Source organism: Schistocerca americana, chromosome 1, assembly GCF_021461395.2.
Source record: "Schistocerca americana isolate TAMUIC-IGC-003095 chromosome 1, iqSchAmer2.1, whole genome shotgun sequence".
Taxonomy (NCBI): Eukaryota; Metazoa; Arthropoda; class Insecta; order Orthoptera; family Acrididae; genus Schistocerca; species Schistocerca americana.
In genome coordinates, this window is record NC_060119.1 from 980,966,322 (window position 1) to 980,992,036 (window position 25,715).

A 25,715-nucleotide genomic window follows, 5' to 3' on the forward strand; every position below is an offset into this window, starting at 1 on the left:
ATCGGTACCTATTCCCTGTCCAATAAAATGATCACACACTGATGCTGCTTTCCAAATGTCTGATTTTTCATCATATCCTGGCATCTCCTCATAACTAAATTGTTTATTGAAATTCCACCTTTGTTCAGGGGCTACAAATGTGCCATACAATGCTTTATGTCCACATTTTACACTAATATTTTGTTCTTTATGTACTTCTGGCAAAGCATCTAAATCATTCAATATTAACCGCATTTCATCAGTTACAAGCAACTGACTTAATAATTTTACTAGATCATTTGAATCACACATTACTCTAGTACCTGCAGGACCATGGTGGAGTAACTCCAGAATCAAAGCATAATTCAGACAAAATCTCAAACTGACCATGAAACTATTATTGTACTTCTTACTCAGTAACTGGCTTATATTTACTGCATCACCAAGCCTATGATATTCAGTTACAATAATGTTTTGTGTCTCACAGAAGCCGACTAACTGTACTATGTTAGGATTTGGACTGAAAATTTTAAGCATTTTGAGGCCATTGTGAAAGTCATCACTGTAGTTTTCATTGTTTAGCACTGAATAAGCTACACTGAAATTTTCCCAAACTGCATGATAAACTGCCTTAACTGCTCCCAATCCAATAAGTTCTTTCACTTCAATTTCATTTATATCTGAACAATTCAGCCATGGATGGCAGTTATTCATACCTTTCAAGTAAAAGTAACCAGACTCACATTCATAATGGCTGGGATGAAAGAAGTATTTAGCAATTAAAACATAACTAACTAAAATTACAGGAATACAAAATGCACACCATTTACATTTCATATTATAACTACAATGTTATCTTTGTTCAGTGAAAATCAAACATTTGCTCACTTAGGGTCATGAGGAAGTTTAAATCCAACCATATCAGCTGTCTCTTTGACAGATCTTTCACCTTTAGAATGATATTGTTCATGGATTTCTTTATAGCGCCGTTGACTTTGAAGGTAACACACATATGTCTGTGCCAAAAAATTCATCTCTTCCCTGGCTTTACATAACTGTAGATCTGTTACCTGAAACTTACGATACTGTTGCAAAATGTATTTCTTCAATAAGGAATCTTGTAAATTACCATCAAAGCTTATGTGGCGCAATTCTGACAAAAGCTGGCGAAGAATCCTTAATCCTGGGCCTCCCATATTAAAAGTTCTTGCCCAATTGTCAGCTATTTAACCTCAGAGCAGACTGCAATTTATTGGTTATGAATTCTGTATCATCAGCTGAATACTTCGGCTCTTCACAGTAGTTCCAAAGATCGGATGCCACTAAATCAAGTTTCTTCTGAGGAAACACGTGTATAGCCAAGTCATTAAATATTTCCTTGTACTGAAATGAATTTATCACCCCAAACTCTTCAGTATGTGGAAATATATTTAATATATAACTTACACTTGTATACAGTACTGTCTTTGGATTTGTTTCTACAATTTTATTGAAACTATTACAAAACAGGAGACAATTTGTAAGCTGTGGACCCCAATTAGCCCACAAGAAATTATTTGTTATCTGTTTAGGGCAGTGGGGCAAATAAACCAGTGTCGTTACAGATGGTTTCAGTTTGCGCTTCCCTTCTTCATTCTCTGTAATCAACTGGAAATTTAGATCTCTGAGCAGCTCACACTCTGCAGAATAGAAAACAGGATCATGAATGTACACTTCAGAATTAAAATTGTCTTTCAGTAAAAGTAGCAGGCCTAGTTGATATCTGGATGTCATGCATTCTGCCACATGTCCAAGTCCATAACAAATAATTTCTTTAATTTCAGAGCTGTTCAGCAATTTCAGTCCCTGAAGTAGCACTACTCGAACTGCTGTATAGAAATCTGATTCCTGAATTTCTTCTTTCGCTAATTCTATCCTTCTGTAAATATATTGTAAACATATTGTTGAAATCAACTAGGCAAACTTCAATAATTACTTCTAAGAAAAAAGCTTAGTATCATTAGCATATGTTCTCACCTTATTGCAGATTCTTTATTAATATCAGGAATGCCAGTCAACTGACTGCGTGTTATTGTAGACTCTTTCCTCTGGGCAGACTTGTTTGATCTTTTCTTTGCAGAAACCAGTTTGAAATCACCTTCCAGCATCACTGTGAAATAAAATATTGCAGTATAATCTTCTAAACTAATCATCTTGAACTAAAAGGCTGTAAATAGAAATCAGTTCAGTCTTTGATGAAACTACTTTAACTTGAAAAGAGCTTATTTAGGAACTTTTATTTCTTTTTCTTAATAGTGGACATGAATTATGCATGCCAATCTGTAAACCTCCAAGGTGGTTACACTGGTGAAATGTAACAAGAATATTATTTTACTTGTGGTGGATCTTGTTGAACTCTGTAGATGTCATTCAACTGAGGATGTATCCAGTCAGAAATACTTTTACTAAGCTTTATTTTTCTGCCATGGGTGCTTTCAGACCTATTATCAGCATTCTGTCTGCTCTTAGAGGTTGTTCTAGTGAATAGTGTTTTGTCTTGTTTTGGTCCTTATGCCTCTCTGGGAGGAAACATGAAGATTGTAAGTGTAAACAGCGATCAATAGTGGCACACAAGCATTTCAAAAGATTTTTCATGACAGTTGCAGCTTAAGATCTACGCTTTACACAACAGTAAATTTAGCTGTGCACTCTGAAGAAACCCAAGTTTGAAATCTGAGCTACAATACTCAAGTTCTCATTTATGTGCCAATTCTCTTCTTAAACAACTTCACTATAATTTGAGTTGTGATCCTTACTCATTCCATTCTGTGTCAAAATACTTGCTATTTTATACTAAAGTATTCACTTTTGTGTGCCTCAGTAGCTCAATGGGCGAGTGTCTGACTACATCTATCAACATAACTTAGACCTCTGTCTATGCTACAGATCATTATCCCACCACAATTAAGATTTTGCATTCACATTCGTTGGCTTCGCCAACTCTCAATCAAACCATTACTTTTGAATCTATCCTACACCTCAGGCTATATTTCACGTACATCAGCTTATATTTAAAACTGCCAGTCTCCTGTTTTCTTCATGTTTCTGTGTGTCCGCTGTCCCATGCCATAACATTACTACACTGCGGGATGAAGCCAACATCAGTTATCAGCAGTTTCAGTTGACCCAATTTACATTTGTAGAAAATGGGCAGCTGCACAGTGGTTAGGAATTCGCATTACACAGTCAGCCCCCTTATAACAGGCTGGATTATCAGTCCTACGTTCAGGGTAAGGCAAGGTATACCACATCTAATACGACTATGCCCAGTACGGCATTTTTGTGTTCAAACCAGTCTTTGGTTAAAGGATAAATTTACCTTCATGTTACAATTATGAGTAACTTAAATTGGAAAGAACAAACAGGAAATGTTGCAGCGAAGGTGAACTAAAGACCATGTTTTACTGTTAATTGGTGATCCCTTAAAGTTGGCAGTTATTGCAGAAACAACTGGTCCTCAGTTATATCTATTTTCAACACCATTTCAACAGACTGTTAAAACCACTAAAAATAATCAGTTTATGAAATCACCATGTTTCAGTATTACATAACATTATCAGTATGCCATCCTAGATTTTCCACTGTTTGGCAACCTATTTACAGTTTTCTACTTCTGTTATTTCCTGTAACAAATGTAGAAATCCAACAAAGTTGAAAAATTTTGACTCCCACAGTTTCAAGATGTGAGGAATCAAATTATTAGATTAAATAGGCAAATCAAAGAAAATTCAGTCCATCCACCATTCACTGCTTTTCTTGAAAAATGATAAGTGGTTGACTGCCACAGAAAATTGCTAATATTCTCATATTTATCTAATTTTTTGAAATTCTGTTCAAGAATTATGTTTAATTGGGGATCATACCACTATCTGGAGAGTATGAGTAGTCACTGCTAAAAGATGAAAACTGAAGTTGAAGAACTATTTTTTCTCATTAATGTCTCCATTTTCAAGTGCTACAAGCAGTTAAAGGCATGTTACGTAAACACAGGCAGCAAATCAGCTGCTTTCAATTTTTATTATAACGATGAATGAACTGTTAAGTTCTAACTTTTCCCCTTATATTGTCTCACAAATTTGTTGTGGCTTCCCCGTTTTTAATCTTTTAAAGAAAATAGAACACTGTACTTCATAAAATACGTTGAGACTAGGGATGGTGCCATTCTGTAATATAACAGATGTCTGAAGGCGACAGTGATATACTACCATATGAAGAAGATGGGGCAAGTCTTGCAGATTGCATGAACACACATACCATCTAATAGGCCATGCCACACAGAAACAGGTACATTATTGTTTCTGTGGTGTCACAGCCAGACACCACACTTGCTAGGTGGTAGCCTTTAAATCGGCCGCGGTCCATTAGTATACGCCGGACCCGCGTGTCGCCACTGTCAGTGATTGCAGACCGACCGCCACCACACAGCAGGTCTAGAGAGACTTACTAGCACTCGCCCCAGTTGTACAGCCGACTTAGCCAGAGATGGATCACTGACAACTACGCTACAACTACGCTCTCATTTGCCGAGACGATAGTTAGCATAGCCTCAACTACGTCATTTGCTACGACCTAGCAAGGCGCCATAGCATTGGATATTATTTTATATTGTGGTTATAATGTGTACCGTCAAGAGAGATGTTCTACAATTGTGGATTAAAGTTAAGTATTATATCAACTACGTACTTTATTTGCTACTATTAATTCCCTTAACTGTTCCAGACCTCGCGCCAGCCTGCGTGACCTTAACGCGTGTCTTTCGGCTTCCTCTCATTGTGACTTGGCTGTCTTGCCAAGTCACAACAGTTTCAACAATGCTGTACCAATTCTTATGCCATGTATTTGTTTCTCATTTCTGTTAGCACTGTTATTAAAACAGTATTGATCCTTCTCTCATTTTCTATAATAATGCAAAATATCAAATCACACACATTTTATGAATAAAAAATAAATAAGGTTAATTAAAAACAAAACAAAAATTAGCAGAAAATTTACCACAGCTGCTATGGAAAATTCTTAATTCAGTTTTATACCTGGTTATTAGTAAAAAGTAAAAACACCTATTATAACCAAGACCAAACAAATACCGAAAAATACTGGTTATTCATAACTTATCTGTTTTTTCCATTCCTGCTACTTGAATGTGACCAATCAACCGATCCCTTCTTTTAGTCAAGTTATGCCAACAATTTCTTTTCTCCCTAACTCTACTCAGTACCTCCTCATTGGTTACATGATCTACCCATGTAATCTACAGCATTCTCCTGTGGCATTACATTTTAAAAGCTTCTGTTCTCTTCTTGTAACTGTTTATTGTCCACTTGTCACTTCCATACAAGGCTGCGCTCCAGACAAATATCTTAAGAAAATACTTCCTATCACTTAAATCTATATTCAATGTAACAAATTCCTCTTCTTCAGAAACACTTTTCTTGCCATTGACAGTCCCCATCTTATATATTCTCTACACTTCAATCATCAGCAGTTATTTTGTTGCACAAACAGCAAAACTCATCAATTCCTTTTAGTCAAACATTTCTTTACATCTACATCCATACTCCACAAGCCACCTGATGGTGTGTGCGGAGGGTACCTTGAGCACCACTATCAGTTCTCCCTTCTATTCCAGTCTCGTATTGTTTGTGGAAAGAAAGATTGTCAGTATGCCTCTGTGTGGGCTCTAATCTCTCTGATTTTATCCTCATGGTCTCTTTGTGAGATATACGTAGGAAGGAGCAATATTCTGCTTGACTCCTTGGTAAAAGTATTTTCTCAAAACTTCAGCAAAAGCCCATACCGAGCTACTGAGCGTCTCTCTTGCAGAATCTCCCATTGGAGTTTATCTATCATCTCCGTAACGCTTTCGCGATTACTAAACGATCCTGTAACGAAGCGTGCTGCTCTCCGTTGGATCTTCTCTATCAACCCCATCTAGTACGGATTCCACACCAGTGAGCAATATTCAAGCAGTGGGCGAACAAGTGTACTGTAACCTACTTCCCTTTTTTTCGGACCGCATTTCCTTAGGATTCTTCCAATGAATCTCAGTCTGGCAACTGCTTTACCGATGATTAATTTTATATGGTCTTTCCATTTTAAATAACTCCTAATGCCTACTCCCAGATAATTTATGGAGTTAACTGCTTCCCGTTGCTGACCTGCTATACTGTAGCTAAATGATAAAGGATCTTTCTTTCTATGTATTCGCACATTACACTTGTCTACATTGAGATTCAATTGCCATTCCCTGCACCATGCGCCAATTCGCTGCAGATCTTCTTCCATTTCAGTACAATTTTCCAGTGTTACAGCCTCTCGATATACTACAGCATCATCTGCAAAAAGCTTCAGTGAACTTCCGATGTTATCTGCAAGGTCATTTATGTATATCGTGAATAGCAAAGGTCCTACGACAATCACCTGCGGCACACCTGAAATCACTCTTACTTCGGAAGACTTCTCTCCATTGAGAATGACATGCTGCGTTCTGTTATCTAGGAACTCTTCAACCCAATCACACAATTGGTCTGATAGTCCATATGCTCTTACTTTGTTCATTAAACGACTGTGGGGAACTGTATCAAATGCCTTGCGGAAATCAAGAAACACGGCATCTACCTGGGAACCTGTGTCTAGTGCCCTCTGAGTCTCGTGGACGAATAGCGCAAGCTGGGTTTCACACGATCGTCTTTTTCTAAACCCATGCTGATTCCTACAGAGTAGATTTCTAGTCTACAGAAAAGCCATAATACTCGAACATAATATGTGTTCCAAAATTCTACAACTGATCGACGTTAGAGGTATAGGTCTATAGTTCCGCACATATGTTCGGTGTCCCTTTTTGAAAATGGGGATGACCTGTGCCCTTTTCCAAACTTTTGAAATGCTACGCTCTTCTAGAGACCTACAGTACACCGCTGCAAGAAGAGGGGCAAGTTCCTTCGCTTACTCTGTGTAAAATCGAACTGGTATCCCATCAGGTCCAGCGGCCTTGCCTCTTTTGAGCGATTTTAATTGTTTCTCTATCCCTCTGTCGTCTATTTCGATATCTACCATTTTGTCATCTCTGCGACAATCTAGAGAAGGAACTACAATGCAGTCTTCCTCTGTGAAACAGCTTTGGAAAAAGACATTAAGTATTTCGGCCTTTAGTCTGTCATTCTCTGTTTCAGTACCTTCAGTCACAGTGTGTTTGGACATTTTGTTTTGCTCCACCTACCGCTTTGACATAAGACCAAAATTTCTTAGGATTTTCAGCCAAGTCAGTACATAGACTGTACTTGAGATAAACCTTTTGTGTTGAGCTGTCAAGTACTCTGAAATCTGCTTTTTGTCACTTCTGCTGAACAGAAAAATCTTCCTACCTTCTTTAATATTTCTATTTATGGCTGAAATCACCGATGCTGTAATCGCGTTATGGTCGCTGATTCCCTGTTCTGCATTAACTGTTTCAAATAGTTCGGGTCTGTTTTGTCACCAGAAGGTCTAATATGTTATCGCCACGAGTTGGTTCTCTGTTTAACTGCTCAAGGTAGTTTTCAGATAATGCACTTGAAAAAATTTCACTGGATTCTTTGTTCCTGCCACTCATTATAAACGTTTGAGTCTCCCAGTCTATATCTGGTACATTAAAATCTCCACCCAAAACTATAATATGGTCGGGAAATCTACTCGAAATATTTTCCAAATTTTCCTTCAGGTGTTCTACCACAACAGCTGCTGAGCCAGGGGGCCTATAGAGACATCCAATTACCATGTTTGAGCCTGCTTTAACCGTGACCTTCACCCAAATTATTTCACATTTCGGATCTCAGTCAATTTCCTTCGATACTATTGCACTTTTTATTGCTATACACACGCCTCCCCCTTCATTGTCCAGCCTGTCTCTGTGGTATACATTCCAATCTAAGATTAGACTTTCATTACTGTTTACATCTTGTTTCAGCCAACTTTCCGTCCCTAGTACTATGTGGGCATTGTGACCGTTTATTAATGAGAGCATCAGCTGATTAATTTGAATACATTCGACTGCCCTTGTTTTACTTTTGTTAATGTTCATCTTATATCATCCTATCAAGACACTGTCCATTTCGTTCAACTGTTCTTCTAAGTCATTTGCTGTCTGACAGATTTATAATGTCATCAGGAAACGTCAAAGTTTTGATTTCTTCTTCCTGAACTTTAATTCCTTCTCTAAATTATTCCTTGATATCCTTTACTGTGTGCTCAGTGTAACATGGGGGATAGACTGTAACCCTTTCTCACTCCCTTCTCGACCAGTGCTTCCTTTTCATGCCTTTTGCCTCTTATAACTGCCATCCAGTTCCTGTACAAGTTTTGCATCGTGTATTTGACCCCTGCTACCTTCAGAATTTCAGTGTGTGTATTCCAGATGACACTGTCAAAAGCTTTCTCCAAATCTACAAAAGCTATAAATGTAGGTTTGCTTACATAATCTATCTTCTAAAACAAGTTGTATGGTGAATACTGCCTCACATGTTCCTACACTTCTCTAGAATCATTTTTCCCAAGGTCACCTATCTACACCTACATACATAATCCAGAAGTCACTGTACAGTGCGAGGCGGAGGGTACCCTATACCACTGCTAGTCATTTCCTTTCCTGTTCCACTCACAAATAGAGTGAGCAAAAAACGACTGTCTATATAACTTCGTATGAGCCCTTATTTTTTGTATCTTATCTTCATTCTCCTTAAACGAAATGTATCATCTAGAGTCAGCTTGAAATTCCAGTTCTCTAATCTTCTCAATAGTGTTACTCAGAAAGATCATCGCCTTCCCTCCAATGATTCCCATTTGTGTTCCTGAAGCATCTCCATAATATTGCATGTTTTTATACTTAGCGGTAACAAATCTATCAATTTTCCCATTCTTCTTCCGTAAAGAATTCGTGTTAGTATTTTGCAACCATGCTTATGAAACTGATAGTTTGATAATTTTCTCACCTGACAGCACCTGCTTTCTTTGCATATGGAATTATTAAATTCTTCTTGAAATCTAAAGGTATTTTGCCTATCTTGTACATCTTGCACACCAGGTGGAATAGTTTTCCTATGGCTCGCTCTCCCAAGGATACAAGTAGCTCTGAGGGAACATTGTCTACTCAAGGGGCCTCATTTCTACTTAGGTCTTCCAGTGCTCTCTCAAATTCTTCCCGCAGTGTATCATCTCCTATCTTGATCTATGTCCTCTTCCCTTTCTGTAACACTGACTTTACGTTCAGTTCCCTTCTATATACTCCCATGTTTCCCTTCTCTGCTTAGAACTGATTTTCCATCTGAGTTCTTTATATTCATACAGCTGCTTTCCTTTTCTCCACACATATCTCTAATTTTCCTACAGGTGTTATCTATCTTTTCCCTAGTTAAAGGAGTACATGCTTTATATCCTTAAATTTGTCCTCTAGCCACTCCTGCTTAGCCATTTTGATCTTTCTGTCAATTTCACTTTTTAGACTTTTGTATTCCCTTTCACCTGTCTCATTTGCTGCATTTTTACGTCCTCTCTTTTCATGAATTAAATTCAATATCTCCTGTGATGTCCAAGGATTTCTACTAGGTCTTATGTCTTTCCCTATTTCATCCCCTACTGACTTCACTGTTTCATCTCTCAGAGCTATCCATTCGTCATCTAAGGTATTCTTTCCCCGTTTCAATCTATCGTTGCCAAATGCTCCCTCTGAAACTCTCAACAACTTCTTGTTCTTTCAATTTTTCAAGGTTCCATCACCATAATTTCCTACCTTTTCGAAAGTTCTTCATATTTAATGTACAGTTCAAAACCAATAAATTGTGGCCAGAGATCACATCTGCCCTGGAAATGTCTTAAGATTTTAAAATCTGGTTCCAAAATCTGTCTTACCATTATACAATCAATCGAAACTTCCCAGTATCTCCAGATCTCTTCCAAACATGCAGCTTCTTTCATGATTTTTAAACCAAGTGTTAGCAGTGAATAAATTGTGCTCTTTGCAGAATTCTACCAGGTGGCTTACTCTTTTATTCTTTTCCCCCAGTCCTTATTTACAACCCAGGTTTCCTTCTCTTTCTTTTCCTACTATCTAATTCCTGTCCCCCATAACAATTATGTTTTCTTTCCCTTTAACTATTGGAATAACTTCTTTTATCTCATCATACACTTCTTCATCAATCTCTTCATCACCTGCAAAGCTTGTTGCATATAAGTTTGTCCTACTGCGGTGGGTATTGGCTTCGTGTCTATCTTGCTTATGATAATGCTTTCATTATATTGTTCTGAGAAGCTTATCCACATTCCTTCTTTCTTATTCATTATTAGACCTACTCCTGCATTACCCATATCTGATTTTGTATTTACAGTCTCATACTTAACAATATTATGAAAAGGATAGATTGCTACCGCCATATAAAGGAGACGTTGAATCGCAGACAGGCATGACACAAAGACTGCTATGGATTTGAACTTTTGGCCAAAAGGCTTCCTTCCAAAGTGAAAAAAAAAAAAAAAAAAAAAACACACACACACACACACACACACACACACACACACACACACACGGCTGCTGTGTCCGCTCACCGAGTCCAAATTGCTGTTGCAGTCCAGTCACAGCAGCCAGACACAGTGTTCACGTGTATGGGAATGTGCATGCGTTTTCTACTTCACAAGAAAGCCTTCTGGTCATAAGCTTAAATGTATAGCAGTTTTTTCATTGTGCCTGTCTGTGATTTCAACGTCTCTATATGGCGAGTAGCAATATATTCTTTTCATAACATTGTTGTTATTCCATCTTGGACATTCCATTGTTTGATTAACCCTGAACTCACCTGACCAGAACTCCTACCTCTGAACTTCACCAATCCCCATTATATCTAATTTCCACCTCTCCACTCCCCTTTTCAATTTTCTAACATACCTCCCCAATGAAGGGATCCAATATTCCAAACTTTCCTGCCCATAGATTGCCAATATTTTTTTTTTTTTTTTCCTAATGTCCTCCAGTGCAGTCCTCACCCGGAAATCCGAATGGGAATTATTTTACCACCAGAACACTTGACCCAGGAGGATGCCGCCATCATCATTTAACCATACAGTAGAGCTGCATCCCCTTGGGAAAAATAACAGTTGTAATTTCCCCTTGCTTTTAGCCATTCACAGTACCAGCACAGCAAGGCCATGTTGACTTATGTTATGAAGCTAGATTAGTCAATCGTTCAGACTGTTTCCTCTACAATTACTGGAAATGCTGCTGCTCCTCTTTAGGACTCACACATTTGTCTGGTCTCTCAATAGATAACCCTCCAATGTTGTTGCACCTACAGTATGCTATCTGTTATTGTTTACCCATGCAAGCCACCTTACCACAACAAGTTACATTGTTCATGGAGGGGAGGGGGGGGGGTTGTTATTACAGTGCAGTATTTATTTGAGCTGGCTATCAGAAGGGGAGGAGCAGCAGCTATACCACAGTGCAGTAACAGAAAGACTACAGTTGTATTAAGGAACTTTTGTTAGTTTATTAGATAAATGCGACTGAAACAGAAAGTCTGCAATATGTGGTACTATCTACACGTGTACTGGCCAGATCACCATACAGTGTGTGGTGCAGAGTATGTATAATAAAGATTCATTTTACCACTTCCTATGTGGATTGGTATGCAGATATGCAGTTGTCAGTATCTGTCTATATAAGTTTGAATATAAATTTGCTGTTGTAATTATCTCAAATGCATGCTGAAGGAAGTATTGTGTTTCTAGATTTGTTTCAAAAGTGGGTATTTCTATGACATGCTCACAGTGGCAAAACGAACCCAAGGCATGCAGTTGTTCTTTGAATCTTCTCAATCTGTTCCAACTTGGTACAGGTCCCAACAAGTTAACAAATATACAAGAATTAATCTAACTAGTTTTTTTTTAAGCAACCTCTTTCATGTAGAAATTACACTTCCTTAAGATGCTTCTAATAACTCTCACTGTATAGCACATGCCTTTTTTCAGCTGGGCACAGAAACACCAAAAACACATTGCCACGCCTACTTCGGTGTAGGTAAGCTGTTTGTGTTCAAAACAGCTTCCAGTCATTTCAGAAAGGATAAATACAGACCTTGCATGGTTTTCAGGGGAATCTTATGCCACTGTTACTGCAAAATATTGGCAAGTTTAGATAATGATGATATAATGTGAATAATGATCACGTACCATTCTGTGCAAGGTACACACAAAGGATCAATGATATTGAGATCTGGTAACTGTGATGGCTGGGAAAATACGACAGTTCATCCTCAGGGTCGCAAAACCAGTCCTGGATTATGAAAACTGTGTGAACAGGGGTCCTTTTATCTTGGAACACTGCATCACCATCAGTAAACAAACATTGTACCAGGATCTGATCACCCAAAATGGTCACATAATACTTGGCAGTATTGCAACCTCTCAGAGTAACTGTGGGGCCCATACAATACCATGATACAGCTGCCCAAATCATTACTGAAACCCCACCCCGATTCACTCGGCCAGCTGTTGGAAACGGTGTGAACAAGACTACCTGACCAAATACCTTTCTTCCACTGGTCCACAGACCAGGTTTTGCGGCTTTGGTATGTTTCACTGTTAAGGACATTTGCACCACTGATGAGCGGTTTTGGAATTCCAGGGATTTTTTTACCTTATGCTGACAGGGTTTGCAAGTGCGACATTCAGTTCTGCTGTGATGTCGCTCCCCTATTTTCGTCACAATCCTCTTCATGACCACCTGTCACAATCACTCAACACACACTTTCATCCACATTGTGACTTAATGGATGCTGTTTTTCTGTTTTCCCTGTGTGCAGTAAAAACCTTTGTTACGGAGCCTCTTGAAACCCCCAAACACATTGCCTACCTTGGTTACCACCATATGAGCACCAACAGTTTGCCAATGGTGAGTGCACTTGGCTCGAACATAATGCACTGACAATACACAGAATACTTTTTTGATAATGACTAATGCTTGCAAAGTATTGAGGACATTACACAGTTGCTGTCCATGGTCATATAACAGCAGTATAACCTGGAGGATTGGCTATCATCTGCATTTATGTTCAAGCATGCATCTCTCTGGTCTTTCCATATTTTAGTTCAGGCCACACTTTCAACTGACTCCAGTTATGTAGTCAAACACTATTGAATCTTTTCATCCTTTTGTACCTGAAGTTTAAATGTTGGCAGTTGTGATTACTGAGAAGTTGACTGAGCAAACCCAATGTGTTGTTGTTGTACTTTTGAAAAGTTCAACACTAGGTTGCTACTCTGTTGAAAGAGATAATGCAGTCATACACGGTGTGTCAATCAGTTAGTTTTAGGTTCCGTAGATCATATGTATGATTAATCGTAATGATGTGACATATGCTGTTTTACATTCACATTCTCAAGTTTTTTAATTGTTGTTTATACAGATGTGAGTAATTCCTAGCCACCACCTTTTACATATTACAAAAAAAATGGACGTCATTCCACAGAGGTGTTATCAGGGAGAGACTTTTTCAGTTTGTTTTCAAATTTAACTTTAATGTCTGTCAGCTACTTCACAGTCTGTCAGATATTTTATATCACCAAGCAGGTGATCAAAACTTTTGGTTGCAACATAGTGCATCCCTTTTAGTGCTAAAGAGAACCTCAATGTGGAGTAATAAATATCATTTTTCTTTTGGTATTGCAATTATGTCCATCATTGTTCCTTTTAGGCTGCAGTTGATTATTCACAACTAACTTCAGGATGATGATCATGAGTGAGCATCACAGATTATTCTTCACAGCCTGTTTCTGAGCAACAAAGACTTACTTTCTGAAAGAAATGACTTTCCTCCAGTACATTACTCCACAGACATTACTGAATGAAATTACAGAAATATGTCAAGTTATTGAACTCTCACTCCCAGAGATTTGCCATGATTTAAAGTGCAATTGTGGATGAGCTGTTTCAAGGGTTCCAAAGTGTGCTTTTTCCAGTTTAAATTCTCATCAATATGTACACCAAAACATTTTGAAGCTTCTGCCCTATTTATTATTTCTACGCCATGTATTACATGTATCATTGTTGCAGTATCTCTAGATGTGCATGAATGAATATGTTGGTATATTTTTGAAAGTGAGAGTGACACCATTGACAGAAAACCATTCAATAATGCCTTACTTTTAAGAAAATTATTTACAATTTCCTCTGTTGCTGTATGTCTGTTTAGACAGATTGTAGTACTAGTTTCATCTGCAGAAAGAACTAATTCTGCTTGTTGTATACTAGATGAAATGTCATTTACATATATGAGAAACAATACTGGGCCTAATCAAACAATGGAAAGTCCAGACTGGAACAACAACAATATTTTGAAAATGACAGAATGCTACTCACTGCAAAGACGACACATTTGAGTTGCAGACAGTCAAAATAAAAACTTTTACACATTGAGCTTTCAGCCAAAACAACCTTCAAGAAAGAAACGACATGCACACATTCACACAAGAAGTCTGGGCAGAGAGAGCGGTAATGTGTACCTGCTTGTGTGAATTTTTGCGTTTTCTTTTCTGGAGAAGGCTTTAGTCTTTTTGCTGTACCTCTCTGCAACTCATCATCTTTACAGTGAGTACCAATCTTTCTTTTTCATAATATTGTTTATAATAGACCTAAGAGAGATCCTTGTGGAATACCCAGAAATGATAACCCCCCCCCCCCCCCCCCCTCCTCAACCAGTCACACAAACACAGAAATTGAGGCCAAGGTCAGGGCAGTGAGAGTTGTCACTGTTTGACCTTGTTGTAGGACATCACAATAGTTGAAAATGGGGACTACTAGTCTTAAAACAATATTTTTTTCCCAGTGCTTAGAAAAAACCTTTTTGTGTCCTTATGTGTCAAAAGTTTAGGTGGAAAATACAAACAATCAGACAACATTAATAAGTTGGTTTGCAACATGTACACTTAATAACTGAGGTGATAACTTGAATGCTGTAGTATTATGAAAAGGATAGAAAAGGATAGAGTGCTACTCATCACGTAGAGCAGACATTGAGTCACAGACAGGCAAGGCAAAGACAATGCTAAACATTAAGCTTCCAGCCAAAAGGCATTCTTCTGAGGTAGGAAACACACATTCAACAAGCATAAACCACTCACCCACATGACCATTGTCTCTAACCACTGTGGCCAGAGACAGTGGTGGTATGTGTGAGCTGTGAATGTGTGTGCATTTTCCACTTCATTAGAAGGCCTTTTGGCTGAAAGCCTAAATGTATAGCAGTCTTTAGGTTCTGCCAATCTGTGGTGACTAGCAATCTATCCTTATCATAAAACTGTTGTTATTTCATCCTGGCCTTTCCAGTGTCTGAAATGCTTTAGGCTCTTCCATGATGCTGAGTTATATATGATTAGGCTAATGTTCTTGATAAAAACAAATAATCTTGGATGTTGATACAATCGGATAAGACACAGAGGGTACTAATGCTTAGCAGTGTAGTGCTATGACAGTCTATTTTTCTCACTGTATTCTTGCATATTAAGCTTGATAAGTCTGCAGATTCACTGAGTATGGGGATGAAGCACCGAGTGCAATTGCTTAAAAAGACACACAACCCAATAAGAGTTGCAGGTCATGTGAATTTAGCATCCTCTGGTGGCGTGTATGTGTCGTGACTGCTGCCCCCCCCCCCCCAATTACAAACAGTAGTCAGCGGAACAGTGAGTTCACCAGCAGCGCAATGGCAGGAGACCGAAACTTGCCGTCTCTCGTGTAGCTGTGTGTGTTGCACCAAGTGCGAATGGTGAAGATGCCATGGACACCGCAGACCCTTATAAAATATGGAGTGACAAACATCTACTAAGACACAGAAATATTGTTTTTTTTCTGCAATTTAAGTGTTTATTAAGTACCAGATAACCCAGCAATTCTTCGCAGTTGCAAAATATGTTTGGGAATTGTACATACATCCTAAATTCCTTGCCCCTGCCCTCTATGCCCACCCTTTCATCCCCCTCTCTCTCCATGCAACCCCTCTCCTTCCTCTCTCTATCCATTTCTGTCCAAGTGTTCAGTAGCTCCGTACATCTCCTCCCCCCTCTCTATGTCCATTTTCATCTGAATATTCAGTAGAGTATCATGTAAAAATTTGAAGTAAATTGATCAAGAACTTTTCGAGATTTGTGGTACCTACGTTTCCCCTTTAGGTATTCATATACATGTATATAATATTACAAAAATATACTGCCTATATCTATCCAAACATTCAACAGAGTGTCAAGTAAAAATTTGTAGTAAATTGATCAAAACATAGTGACAATTTCGGCAACATTTCCCCTTTACATAATACGTATGTATTTATACATACAACTGTCACACTAATTTTTTTTTTTGTTTATTTTTTTTAAAGCATCTGACAGCACAGTTGTCGAACTGGATGCAAATATTGTTTTATTTTCTTTTTTGTACCAAAAGTATCATTACCATCCACAATTATGAAGCAACAACAAAAATCAGTCAAGCCATTCTACAGTGAAGATTTTCACAACTGATATTAATTTCTGGCTTTTCTGGTAGTTTTCCAAAAAGATCCTTTCATACAAACCTTGTCCTGACAATCAGGAACACAACAAAGACAAAAATCGACCAAATCTATTGAGACATTCTTAATTGATAATATTTCATACATGTGCCAGTAGATGTTAATTTCTGACTTTTCCGTTGGATTTTCCGAAAAATTTTTTGGACACAAATCTTGTCCTGGCAAAAAAAAAATTTTTGGTTAAGAAATTCCCAGGTGATGATTTTTCACACATGCGGCAACTGATTTTTATTTGTATAGTTTACATCAAGATCTCCAACAGATGAACAGAAATTGACTCATGTAGTAAAAGAAATCCTGCAAGGACTCTCCAGAAATGTCCTAACAATCTGTGTGTTCAAAAGAAAAGCTTTAAATGCAGGGACATGAAGTCTTAGTCTCATACTGATCTGTCGCTTTTTATACGGTAATCTCGTCCCCCCCCCCCCCCCCCCCCTCTGCTCCCCTTTTGGTAGATCTGTACCAAATAAAACAGGACACTTACCAACAATCAAAAGAGAAAAATGTATTCTTCGAAAGCAACGTAAACTCTGCTCAAAAATGATAACTGCATTTTTGTACTTAAGTGATGAATTAAAGTAACTAACTGAACACAAAGCCAGTTATAAAGTCCAATGGCCTAGCCTCAAATCAATGCAAGTTTCATCCAACCTTGAACAGTTGTGTTCAGAAAATGTCCAAACATCTACTCATTTACACTGAATTCTACCATGTTAGAAATCCAGTGAATATGAATCTATGCACATGAAATAAAGAAAGGTCAAACAAGACACTAGGAGACACTGAAGTACCTCCTGTATTACTGAAATGAAAACAGGAATTAAGCACTAGACGGTGGTCTTGTAATCAATTTCTATGAAATGAAAAATATTACATATGATTCCCATAACGCTATTAGGCCCATGTTCCAGAGAAAGTACATGCACAGTCAGCCATATGAATTATGTGATTCTTCTGACACTTTTTTTTTTTCAACTAAGGACTGGCATCACAGGTGAAAGACTAGAAATTAAAAATGGAGATCAGCTGATCAGGGGATGATCAGCTTTTATTCAGTATATACACAGATGCTGAAAGAAGCAAATTCCACATTACATTTATTAAATGACCATACTTTTAAAAATCTTGATGCTTCCTGGTCCTTGGGGAGAAAGCTGTGTCCATTATGTACAGTTGAGTTAAGGACTTCAAACACAGATGAGAAAAGTATGCAGTACAGACAGATACTTCTAATTTTCAAAACACGAACACATATAATGAGGATGACAAGGACACATTTAGTCCTGTCAACAAAAACCGAAAAAGGTTGATTAGGGGAAAAAATACTGTAGGAGGAAGTGCCACCCACAAACAGCACACTAAATATCCAGACTGGTGGGGGTAGGGGTAGGAATAAGATGGAGGGGGTGTGCATTTGGATATCACTTTTTTTAATAAATCAAAAGCCGCAGCTTCTCACAAAAATGTTTTGCAGTAAAAAAAATTAAACTGCATTAAATTTTGTACAAAAAATGTTCTATTCACATTTTCTCTGTGACCAATAGTTTCCATATTGCAGGGGATGGGAGAAATTTCAGACTGTTGTTTTAATGTCTTAATGGAATTGGCCAACTTGTACAAATACCTGGGTGTAACATTTTGTAGGGATGTGAAATGGCATGATCACATAGGTCCAGTCATGGTAAAGCAGGTGGCAGACTGTGGTTCATTGGTAGAATACTGGGGAAATGCAATCAATCTACAAAAGAGATTGTTTACAAATCACTCTTGCAACTGGTTCTAGAATATTGCTCAAACGTGTGGGACCTGTACCAGATAGGACTCACGGGGGATATCGAATGTATACAGAGAGCAGCATGAATGGTCACAGGTTTGTTTAATCCATGGGAGAGTGTCGCAGAGATACTGAAGGAACTGAACTGGAAGACTCTTGAATATAGACGTAAACTATCCCGAGAAATTCTATTAACAAAGTTTCATGAACTGGCTTTAAGTGATTACTCTAGCAATATACTACAACCCCCTACATATCACCCACACAGGGATCATGAGGATAAGATTAGAATAATTACTGCACACACAGAGGCATTCAAATAATCATTCTTCCCATACTCCACATGTGAATGGAGCAGGAAGAAACCCTAATAACGGGTACAATGGGACGAACCCTCTGCCACGCACCTCACGGCGGTTTGCAGAGTATACATGTAGATGTAGAATGGTTTAAAATTAATCTTTATTGTTAAATGATGTGGCTTAACAACAAATATTAAATGGTGTACCACATCTAAGTACTGCAGTACGTACTAAGAGACAAACTGTGCTCCACAGGCGTAATTGTCGGGAAGGGGTGGGAGTAGACGTGTGATGAGAGGTAGGTCGTGAACTTCTCTCCTTCATAGGTCTGCAAATTGAAGAACAAACAGGCAAGTCCTCCACACTCACTCTATTCCATTATGTAACAAGAAGCAACAATTGGGCATTTCACAAAGTTATACCAACCTACTGCAGCTCACCTCATGAATCACTGGTAATACAATGAGCAGACACACATGGGGTGTGTTTATTTTCCACAAAGAGTGTTAATACTACATGAAATATATATATAAGATACTAATAATACTAACACCAGAAACACATTTGACAGGTTCCATGTAAATCTCTGCACATACTTCTACACTGCTAGAGGGAAACTGACACCTAGTCATCCTGTATGACAATTGTACTGTTCTTGCAGGAAAGGGAACTTCCTCAACTACAGGTGCCACTCACTTTTCAGTTTGCTGACAAACTGTAGCACTCTCCAGTTCTCTTATTTGAGTAGACAAAATAACTCCAATGAGCTCATGTTTACATAGTGGAGTTATTTTTGGGTTATTAAACGAGCACTCATTTTCAGTTGTTAAGTGAGCTTTAACGTAAAATCTGTTTTATTAGCAGTCACTGAAAAGTGTTTAAGTTATAAATGTGATTTTGTCAGTGACATATTTAGTACTGGTGGGAATACTGTTGGATCAGTAAATGTAGCTCCTTGTCATGTCTAACATTGACAGTGTGTAGCAAAGCTGTGTAATTGTGTTGTACTCACTTGGTAGTGAATTAGTGAATGACCAGAAAGCTACTGCACTTCTATCACCATTGTGTTACTGGTAGAGTGCATAAATCTCTTCCATTCAGAATTGCTGGGACTTGTAAGACAGGTTACACTGAATGGAGCCACTTAATCACACATCCGTAGTATATCTTGGAAGGCGGATTTGAATACCTCTGATGTAATGAGAGAGAGAATATTCAAGACTAAAACAATAATATGCAAAATGCATTTCTTGACTTATGTTGAAATACATGAAGTTTCGTAACATATTGGTGATCTTCTTCTGTTGTGAAGGGTGCCAATTCAAGCCTCTGGGCCTCTTCAGATGTTGGGTAAGCTGAGGCTGGGGTGATGCATTTGACACTCCTTATGTTGTGAAAACATTTCCAACCATTGACAGCAGAGACAATGAATCTGATAATGTCAAATAAATATTGAACCACGGTATACTTGGGGCATGCTTTTCAGTGTGATAGACAGTTGACAGCTCTAGCTGTTTAGTTTTTTCACATAAACACTCACTGAAAAACTGCATTGTACTTTATAATTGTGAATGCTACTCATGCCAGACTGTGACCAGTATTTGGCGAATATTTTCCAAACTACAGCACGGAAAATAATAATAATCTGGCAGAGTAATTACAAAAAAAAAAGATATATTATCAATCGTTTGCAGATCAAAACTTAGACACGTTTAAGGTGGCGTACAGTTCTCCCGAATATCCACATCCAAAAAGTTAGAACAATCTGTGTAAATTTCATGTTACTTTTATCTTCTGTTTATAACAACAATGCTAATGTTACTGCTATTTATTGTGTTAATCGTCCTTAAGGCTTGCAAGTAAATTACATGCATCTGACAATTTGTGGACTTTGTTCAGAACATTATTAATCTAGGCTGCCGGCACTAGGCACTACATAATGAATTATGAGGAGAGATCATCTCACTGTTCTAATTACACGCGACCACGAGCAAATTCTGCACATGCTCATTTTTTTGGCATAATGAAATTAACAAAATAAACACGTACTTGAGAGTCTGTAATTCCATACTTCCTAAACGATAGTGTATCCCAAGTGGCTAGTTAACACTGCATCGCGAAACGCATGATGATTACATAATCCAAAAAGCAGAGTATTACCAAATTACTGGCACTGTGCCTAGGATCACGGAGAAGTCTTGTCAGGGCTATACAACCGTGAATGTTTTCAGATAAATCATCTTCTGCGTCTGCCAATAAATTAGACTTAACATTCTGTACTCACCCTTGCCGCTTTGTGTACGATTTCGTAATCTGTGTCCGCGAAGTTCTTTGCTTGTCTTTTGATCGGCGAGAACCTTCACTGCCAGTTACTTTTATATTAACCGTATTTTTCCGTTACTTGCTCGCGCAGCAAATTTCTAGAAGTTTTTGCTTCGAAGGGATTACTAAGACTGGTGTTTTATCCAGTTCCATGCATAATCTTTCAAGAGTTCGTAATTTCGTATAATTAAAATTTCAAGCATTGATTACCATGGCGTTTTAATGGGGTGGCATCGACATCCGTTAGTACGGTTTATAGGTTCAAACATTTCTTTAAGAGAACTTGCCCAGTTTTCCTGGTTGTAGAAGGAACAACAAAACGCCCGGACTAAAGCGTTACAGTATATGCATATTTTTCAGTTAAAGTAAGTCGCATAACAACTTCATGTAAAACTTCGTTCTTCATCAATAATAACTAAATTTAACCATCATTTTCAACAATTACATGGTTTTTGCTAGCGGTATATCTCTCATTTCCACTGTTCATTTGCAGTTTGTATGACAGGCTTTTCGCACAAGATACTGTTTGTCACAGCAGTTCTACCGCATCGGGTAGCTGCGCATGTGCAAGGCTTTGCGGTTAAGTGTGTATCGTGAAAGAATTCTGGAATGCTGGCAGCCGTTGTTTACATGTGACGGGTGTTGTGCATTGCGTATTGTGTATTTCTACGTGCTAGTTGTGTGGGATGCTTGTGTACAGTAGCCGTTGATCTCACTTGCATAACTTGTACGAAAATCAGTGTCATGGCAAATACATCTAGAAATTACGTGCGAGATGATATGAATAGTATATTGTCGCCCGGTATAACACCTTGCCCTTCCGGGAACCAACCTGGCCGCAGCGGGAAATGGTACAGAAAAGCAGAACACAGGTTAGCCCGCCTGCGAACTTTATTTCACCTTCTGCTGTTTGTAATACACTGCGCCAAAACGTTCTGTGCACATGATACACAATTCGTCATATGGCATTACGGAGGAAAATGTCCCAAAGCCTGAAAACACTGTTTTGAACTGTAAACTAATCACAAATACATTGCACAACGATTTCTTAGTAAATGTGTGGGCTCAAGAATCTGAACACTCATTCTGCCCATTTGCAACAACTGATGACTACATCGTTCTTCTTCAAACCCAGTAAATCGTTTTTTGTCATAAGTGACATTGCAAGTTCTTTATTTATTCTTACACGCTTCTTCTCTGAAGGGTTTAGAAATACGTCGTCGTCCACGTATACCACATTAATGATGATTTGATTCGTTTAGTATTATTAATGAAATGAAATACATCTTTCTTTTTGGGTATTGCTATAAAGCGAATTGCATAAAATAATAATTTATACTTAAAATAGTTTTTTAATAATTCGGTAACTCCTTACACAGTTCTCAAACGATAACGCTTGGTAATCTCTTTAAGTTTTAAGAAGATGAAACAAACCTAGACTACAGTCTTCGCCATTGCATTATTATAGTTCATTTTACTTATTTGCCGCCTAAATTATGTACTATACATGATATTGCGGTTTGTTTGCTTCTAAAATGGGCATTGTTGTCTCGTGTTAAGTGTAATTGTAGATAAACATTATTTAGTAAAAAAAAAAAACCAAATACAGTCCGAGCATAACATTTCTGCTGCTAAGCAAAGCCACAACTGAATATTCTGTCGTGCTACAAAGCAAGCAAATACTTTCTGTGCAATGAAAATACCTGCATTGTGTGACCTGGAATCACTCGAAAAGCACAAAGTATAGCTCTTTATGAGAGACTGACTTTCCCAATTCAAATACACTACAATAGAATGCTTAGAAAGCAGTCCCTGCCATACTAGTAGTCTTTTGCAGTGTCTTGAATAAGGAGATGCAGCAGTTGAGGTACTGGTGGAATGGGATTTCTCTTCCATAAAATATGATTAGTTTCAGAGTAGTTCCTTTGCAAAGTCCATGGTTAATTTCCTTCCTCACCCTTGTCCAATCCAGGCTTGTGTTTTCTCTCTAATTTTCGCGCTGTCAACAAGACTTTAAACACTAATATTTCATTTCTTTTTAATAATGATCGGCACACATGTCAGAAAATATGCTAGCTCTACATTTTAATAGCCCTTTAAAGTGCCTTGGCAAATGAGCAGAAAATTATTTGTATGCTGTATAACTAAACTGGTACCACATGGGAACACAAGTTCTATTTAGAAGTTCATTGATGAAGCTATATATTACAGCTTATAAATGAAAAAAATAAATAGAAACACTTGTTCTCAATACCACAGGTAAGTTCCTTAAATAATACCAAGGATAATTTTGGAAACTTACCTTCATTGATAATTCTAAAAAATCCTTTGTTTAACCCCACTGTTTTGCACTACAGATGATATCAACTTTCCCATAACGAAGTACTAAATATGAGAATCTGTTCTCAAGTTACTAAAGTGGGAGTAACTGGAGCAGAGCAAACAACGGACAAACTGAAAACAGTTTAATCTTTAGTTTCAACAATATTTATAAAAAATCTTTCATTTGGAAGAAATAGAAACAAGAATGTGTTACCTATTCAGGCCCTAAAGGTATAATGTTGTACCAACTACTAGATATAAAGGTCCTGGGTTCATCTGCGTTCTCAATATTTCATTTCTCATCACTGCTTTTATTAAGCACAATACATTATTTCTTGCCAGTGTCACTGACATTAAGTTTTGAGGTTCCACGTTCCAGTAGTATCCATGGAATACCACTAATAATGTAATGTTGAGGCAGCCTTCTAATAAAATTAAGGATATAACTATAGAAACCAGGCTGGGTTTGTCTCTGCCAGAATCTACAAGTTTAACCCCAAAAGGACTTTTTGGAATTCATGGAAAGAGTTTCAGATTCTGCATAGAAACATAGGCATTGGTGTATTGACTTACACTTGTGTCCATACTTTTTTTTAAAAAAAAAAACCCTAGTTTCTTATTTGTTGTAAGATTTACATATTTTTTCTCTAAATCTTGTACTACATTTCTTGATTCTGCCATTCACTTCTTTTTCTGTTGTGTTAGTGTACCCTTCTGAAACCTTGGTTTCTACAATGTGGCCTGAGATATAGGTTAGATTGGAAGGTATGTAGCGAAAATGTTGAGTTGCAGACAGACTCAACAAAAAGACTGATAAACAAGTAAGCTTTAAAAGGCCTTCTTCAACACTCTCTCTCTCTCTCTCTCTCTCTCTCCCTCTCTCCCTCTCTCTCTCCCCCCCCCCCCTCCCTCTCCCCACCACTCTGTAGCCAGAGGCAGTGGTCATGTGTGTGGGAGTTGTCTCATTCAGAAGAAGGCATTTTAGTCGGAAGCTTACTTGTGTAGTAGTCCTTTTGTTGTGCCTGTCTGTGACTCAACATCTCCTCTATGTGGTGAGTAGCAATCTATCCTTTCCCTAATATTGTCATTATTCTATCCTGGATTTTCCATTGTTAGATTGGACGGTGACAGCTTGCTTGTCAGTTTGTGGAGCCTGCCAATAGAAAACAAAGGTCATGGTAACACAGTGATCTGCAGCATAGCATGAGATCTACATTTGCACCATACTTAACACACTTTTCGTTGTAAATAACTAAACCTGCAAGATAACTCTGAAGTAAATCTGTTGTGAGTATTTTGACACATCTTATGTAAATATGTCAACAATGGAAAGCCCAAAGGGGGGGGGGGGGAGCATTGCATAAATCTTACTCTTAAATCCATACTTCTGTTCACATCATGTCCAGCAATCGACAGCCATATCTTCACTTCTGTCTTCACTAACATTGTTATCCTTCTGTGTGGCAAGCCTCCGATGACCTGTGGTTGTGGATAACTCTTCGTGTGGCATATTGTACTCTTGAGCATGATATTGTCATTTCCTTATCATGTCCCTTCATCCTGTTTTTCCTGAGAGTGTTCTATTTTTTTCCAACATGTCCTGAAAGTTTGTTTGGGGATGGTAATATGTCACGCATTTTTGTGATTCTGTTTGGCTAAAGTATTTTAGTACGAAATGTTTGCATTTTACCGCACGTTATGAGACTATATATGCCAGGAAACAGTACTTTTACAACTTGCTCTACAGCCTTTGTTTATTTACTGTTAATGTTTTGCAATGTTCATAGTACTGATTCATGTTCACTGTTTTATCATGCCAAAATGAGAGTCTAATTTTAACAGCAATATAAAAAGTGAGTTTACTTTTATCACTGGCAGTGGAGAAAATGTAGAATGTATGTCGCGCAAATCAGACCTTGCAAATCACATTAAGATGAAGAAACGTCGCATGAGTTTTCAAACGAAAATGCACTCCTTGATAAAATACATAAAAGTGAAAAGTACAGTAACAGTGCTGCAGAATAATTGTAAAAGTGAGTTGGGGTTATCTGAGTACATGATGCAAAGTCAGACTTCTGTGTCCATTAAGTTTTGTCAAGACAATTTTGTGTACCATTTTTCCTTAATTGTCCCAGATTTTTCTAAACTTTTTAAAATGTCCCTTTTTTTAATAAAAATGGAATAGGACCCGTGTATTTCCTTCAATCCTTCCTTGCTTCCACCAAAGCCCCTCGTTCTGAAAGCTAGGAATTTAACATCATCTATGAGCTTCCTTCTGCTTTACGTGATAAGTAGGTTTCTAATGAAAGGTTAGGAGAAACTTTTCCCTCCTTCCAGCACACTGTGTTTGAGTTTTGGGATGGGGTGGGGAGAGGTGCATGCTAAAACAAAATA

The 25,715-nt window shown here is 37.9% G+C and overlaps 2 protein-coding genes across 4 annotated transcripts in view; one reads left to right on the forward strand and one right to left on the reverse strand.

Annotated features, from left to right (window-relative positions):
* Positions 1 to 1,062: 1,062 nt before the first annotated feature.
* On the reverse strand, positions 1,063 to 21,114 carry LOC124615907 (SRR1-like protein). Of its 3 annotated transcripts, none has more exons than XM_047144095.1 (3): positions 20,962 to 21,114; positions 1,996 to 2,128; positions 1,063 to 1,897 (listed from the first exon to the last, which is right to left on the reverse strand). In XM_047144095.1, exons 2-3 carry the CDS (start codon positions 2,124 to 2,126, stop codon positions 1,198 to 1,200), a joined length of 831 nt encoding a protein of 276 aa, XP_047000051.1. In that variant the 5' UTR covers positions 2,127 to 2,128; positions 20,962 to 21,114; the 3' UTR covers positions 1,063 to 1,197. The 3 variants fall into 3 exon arrangements, with proteins under 3 accessions (XP_047000051.1, XP_047000058.1, XP_047000043.1); XM_047144102.1 differs by having other exon boundaries at positions 20,838 to 20,962; XM_047144087.1 differs by lacking the exon at positions 20,962 to 21,114 and adding an exon at positions 20,727 to 20,861.
* Positions 21,115 to 21,575: 461 nt separating this feature from the next.
* The window catches only part of LOC124615874 (cytosolic purine 5'-nucleotidase), a 470,708-nt gene continuing 466,568 nt past the window's right edge, over positions 21,576 to 25,715 (forward strand). Inside the window, exon 1 of the mRNA XM_047144059.1 lies at positions 21,576 to 21,871. Within this exon, the coding sequence (XP_047000015.1) occupies positions 21,744 to 21,871 (128 nt within the window). The 5' untranslated portion in view covers positions 21,576 to 21,743. The remainder of the gene's footprint in view (positions 21,872 to 25,715) is intronic.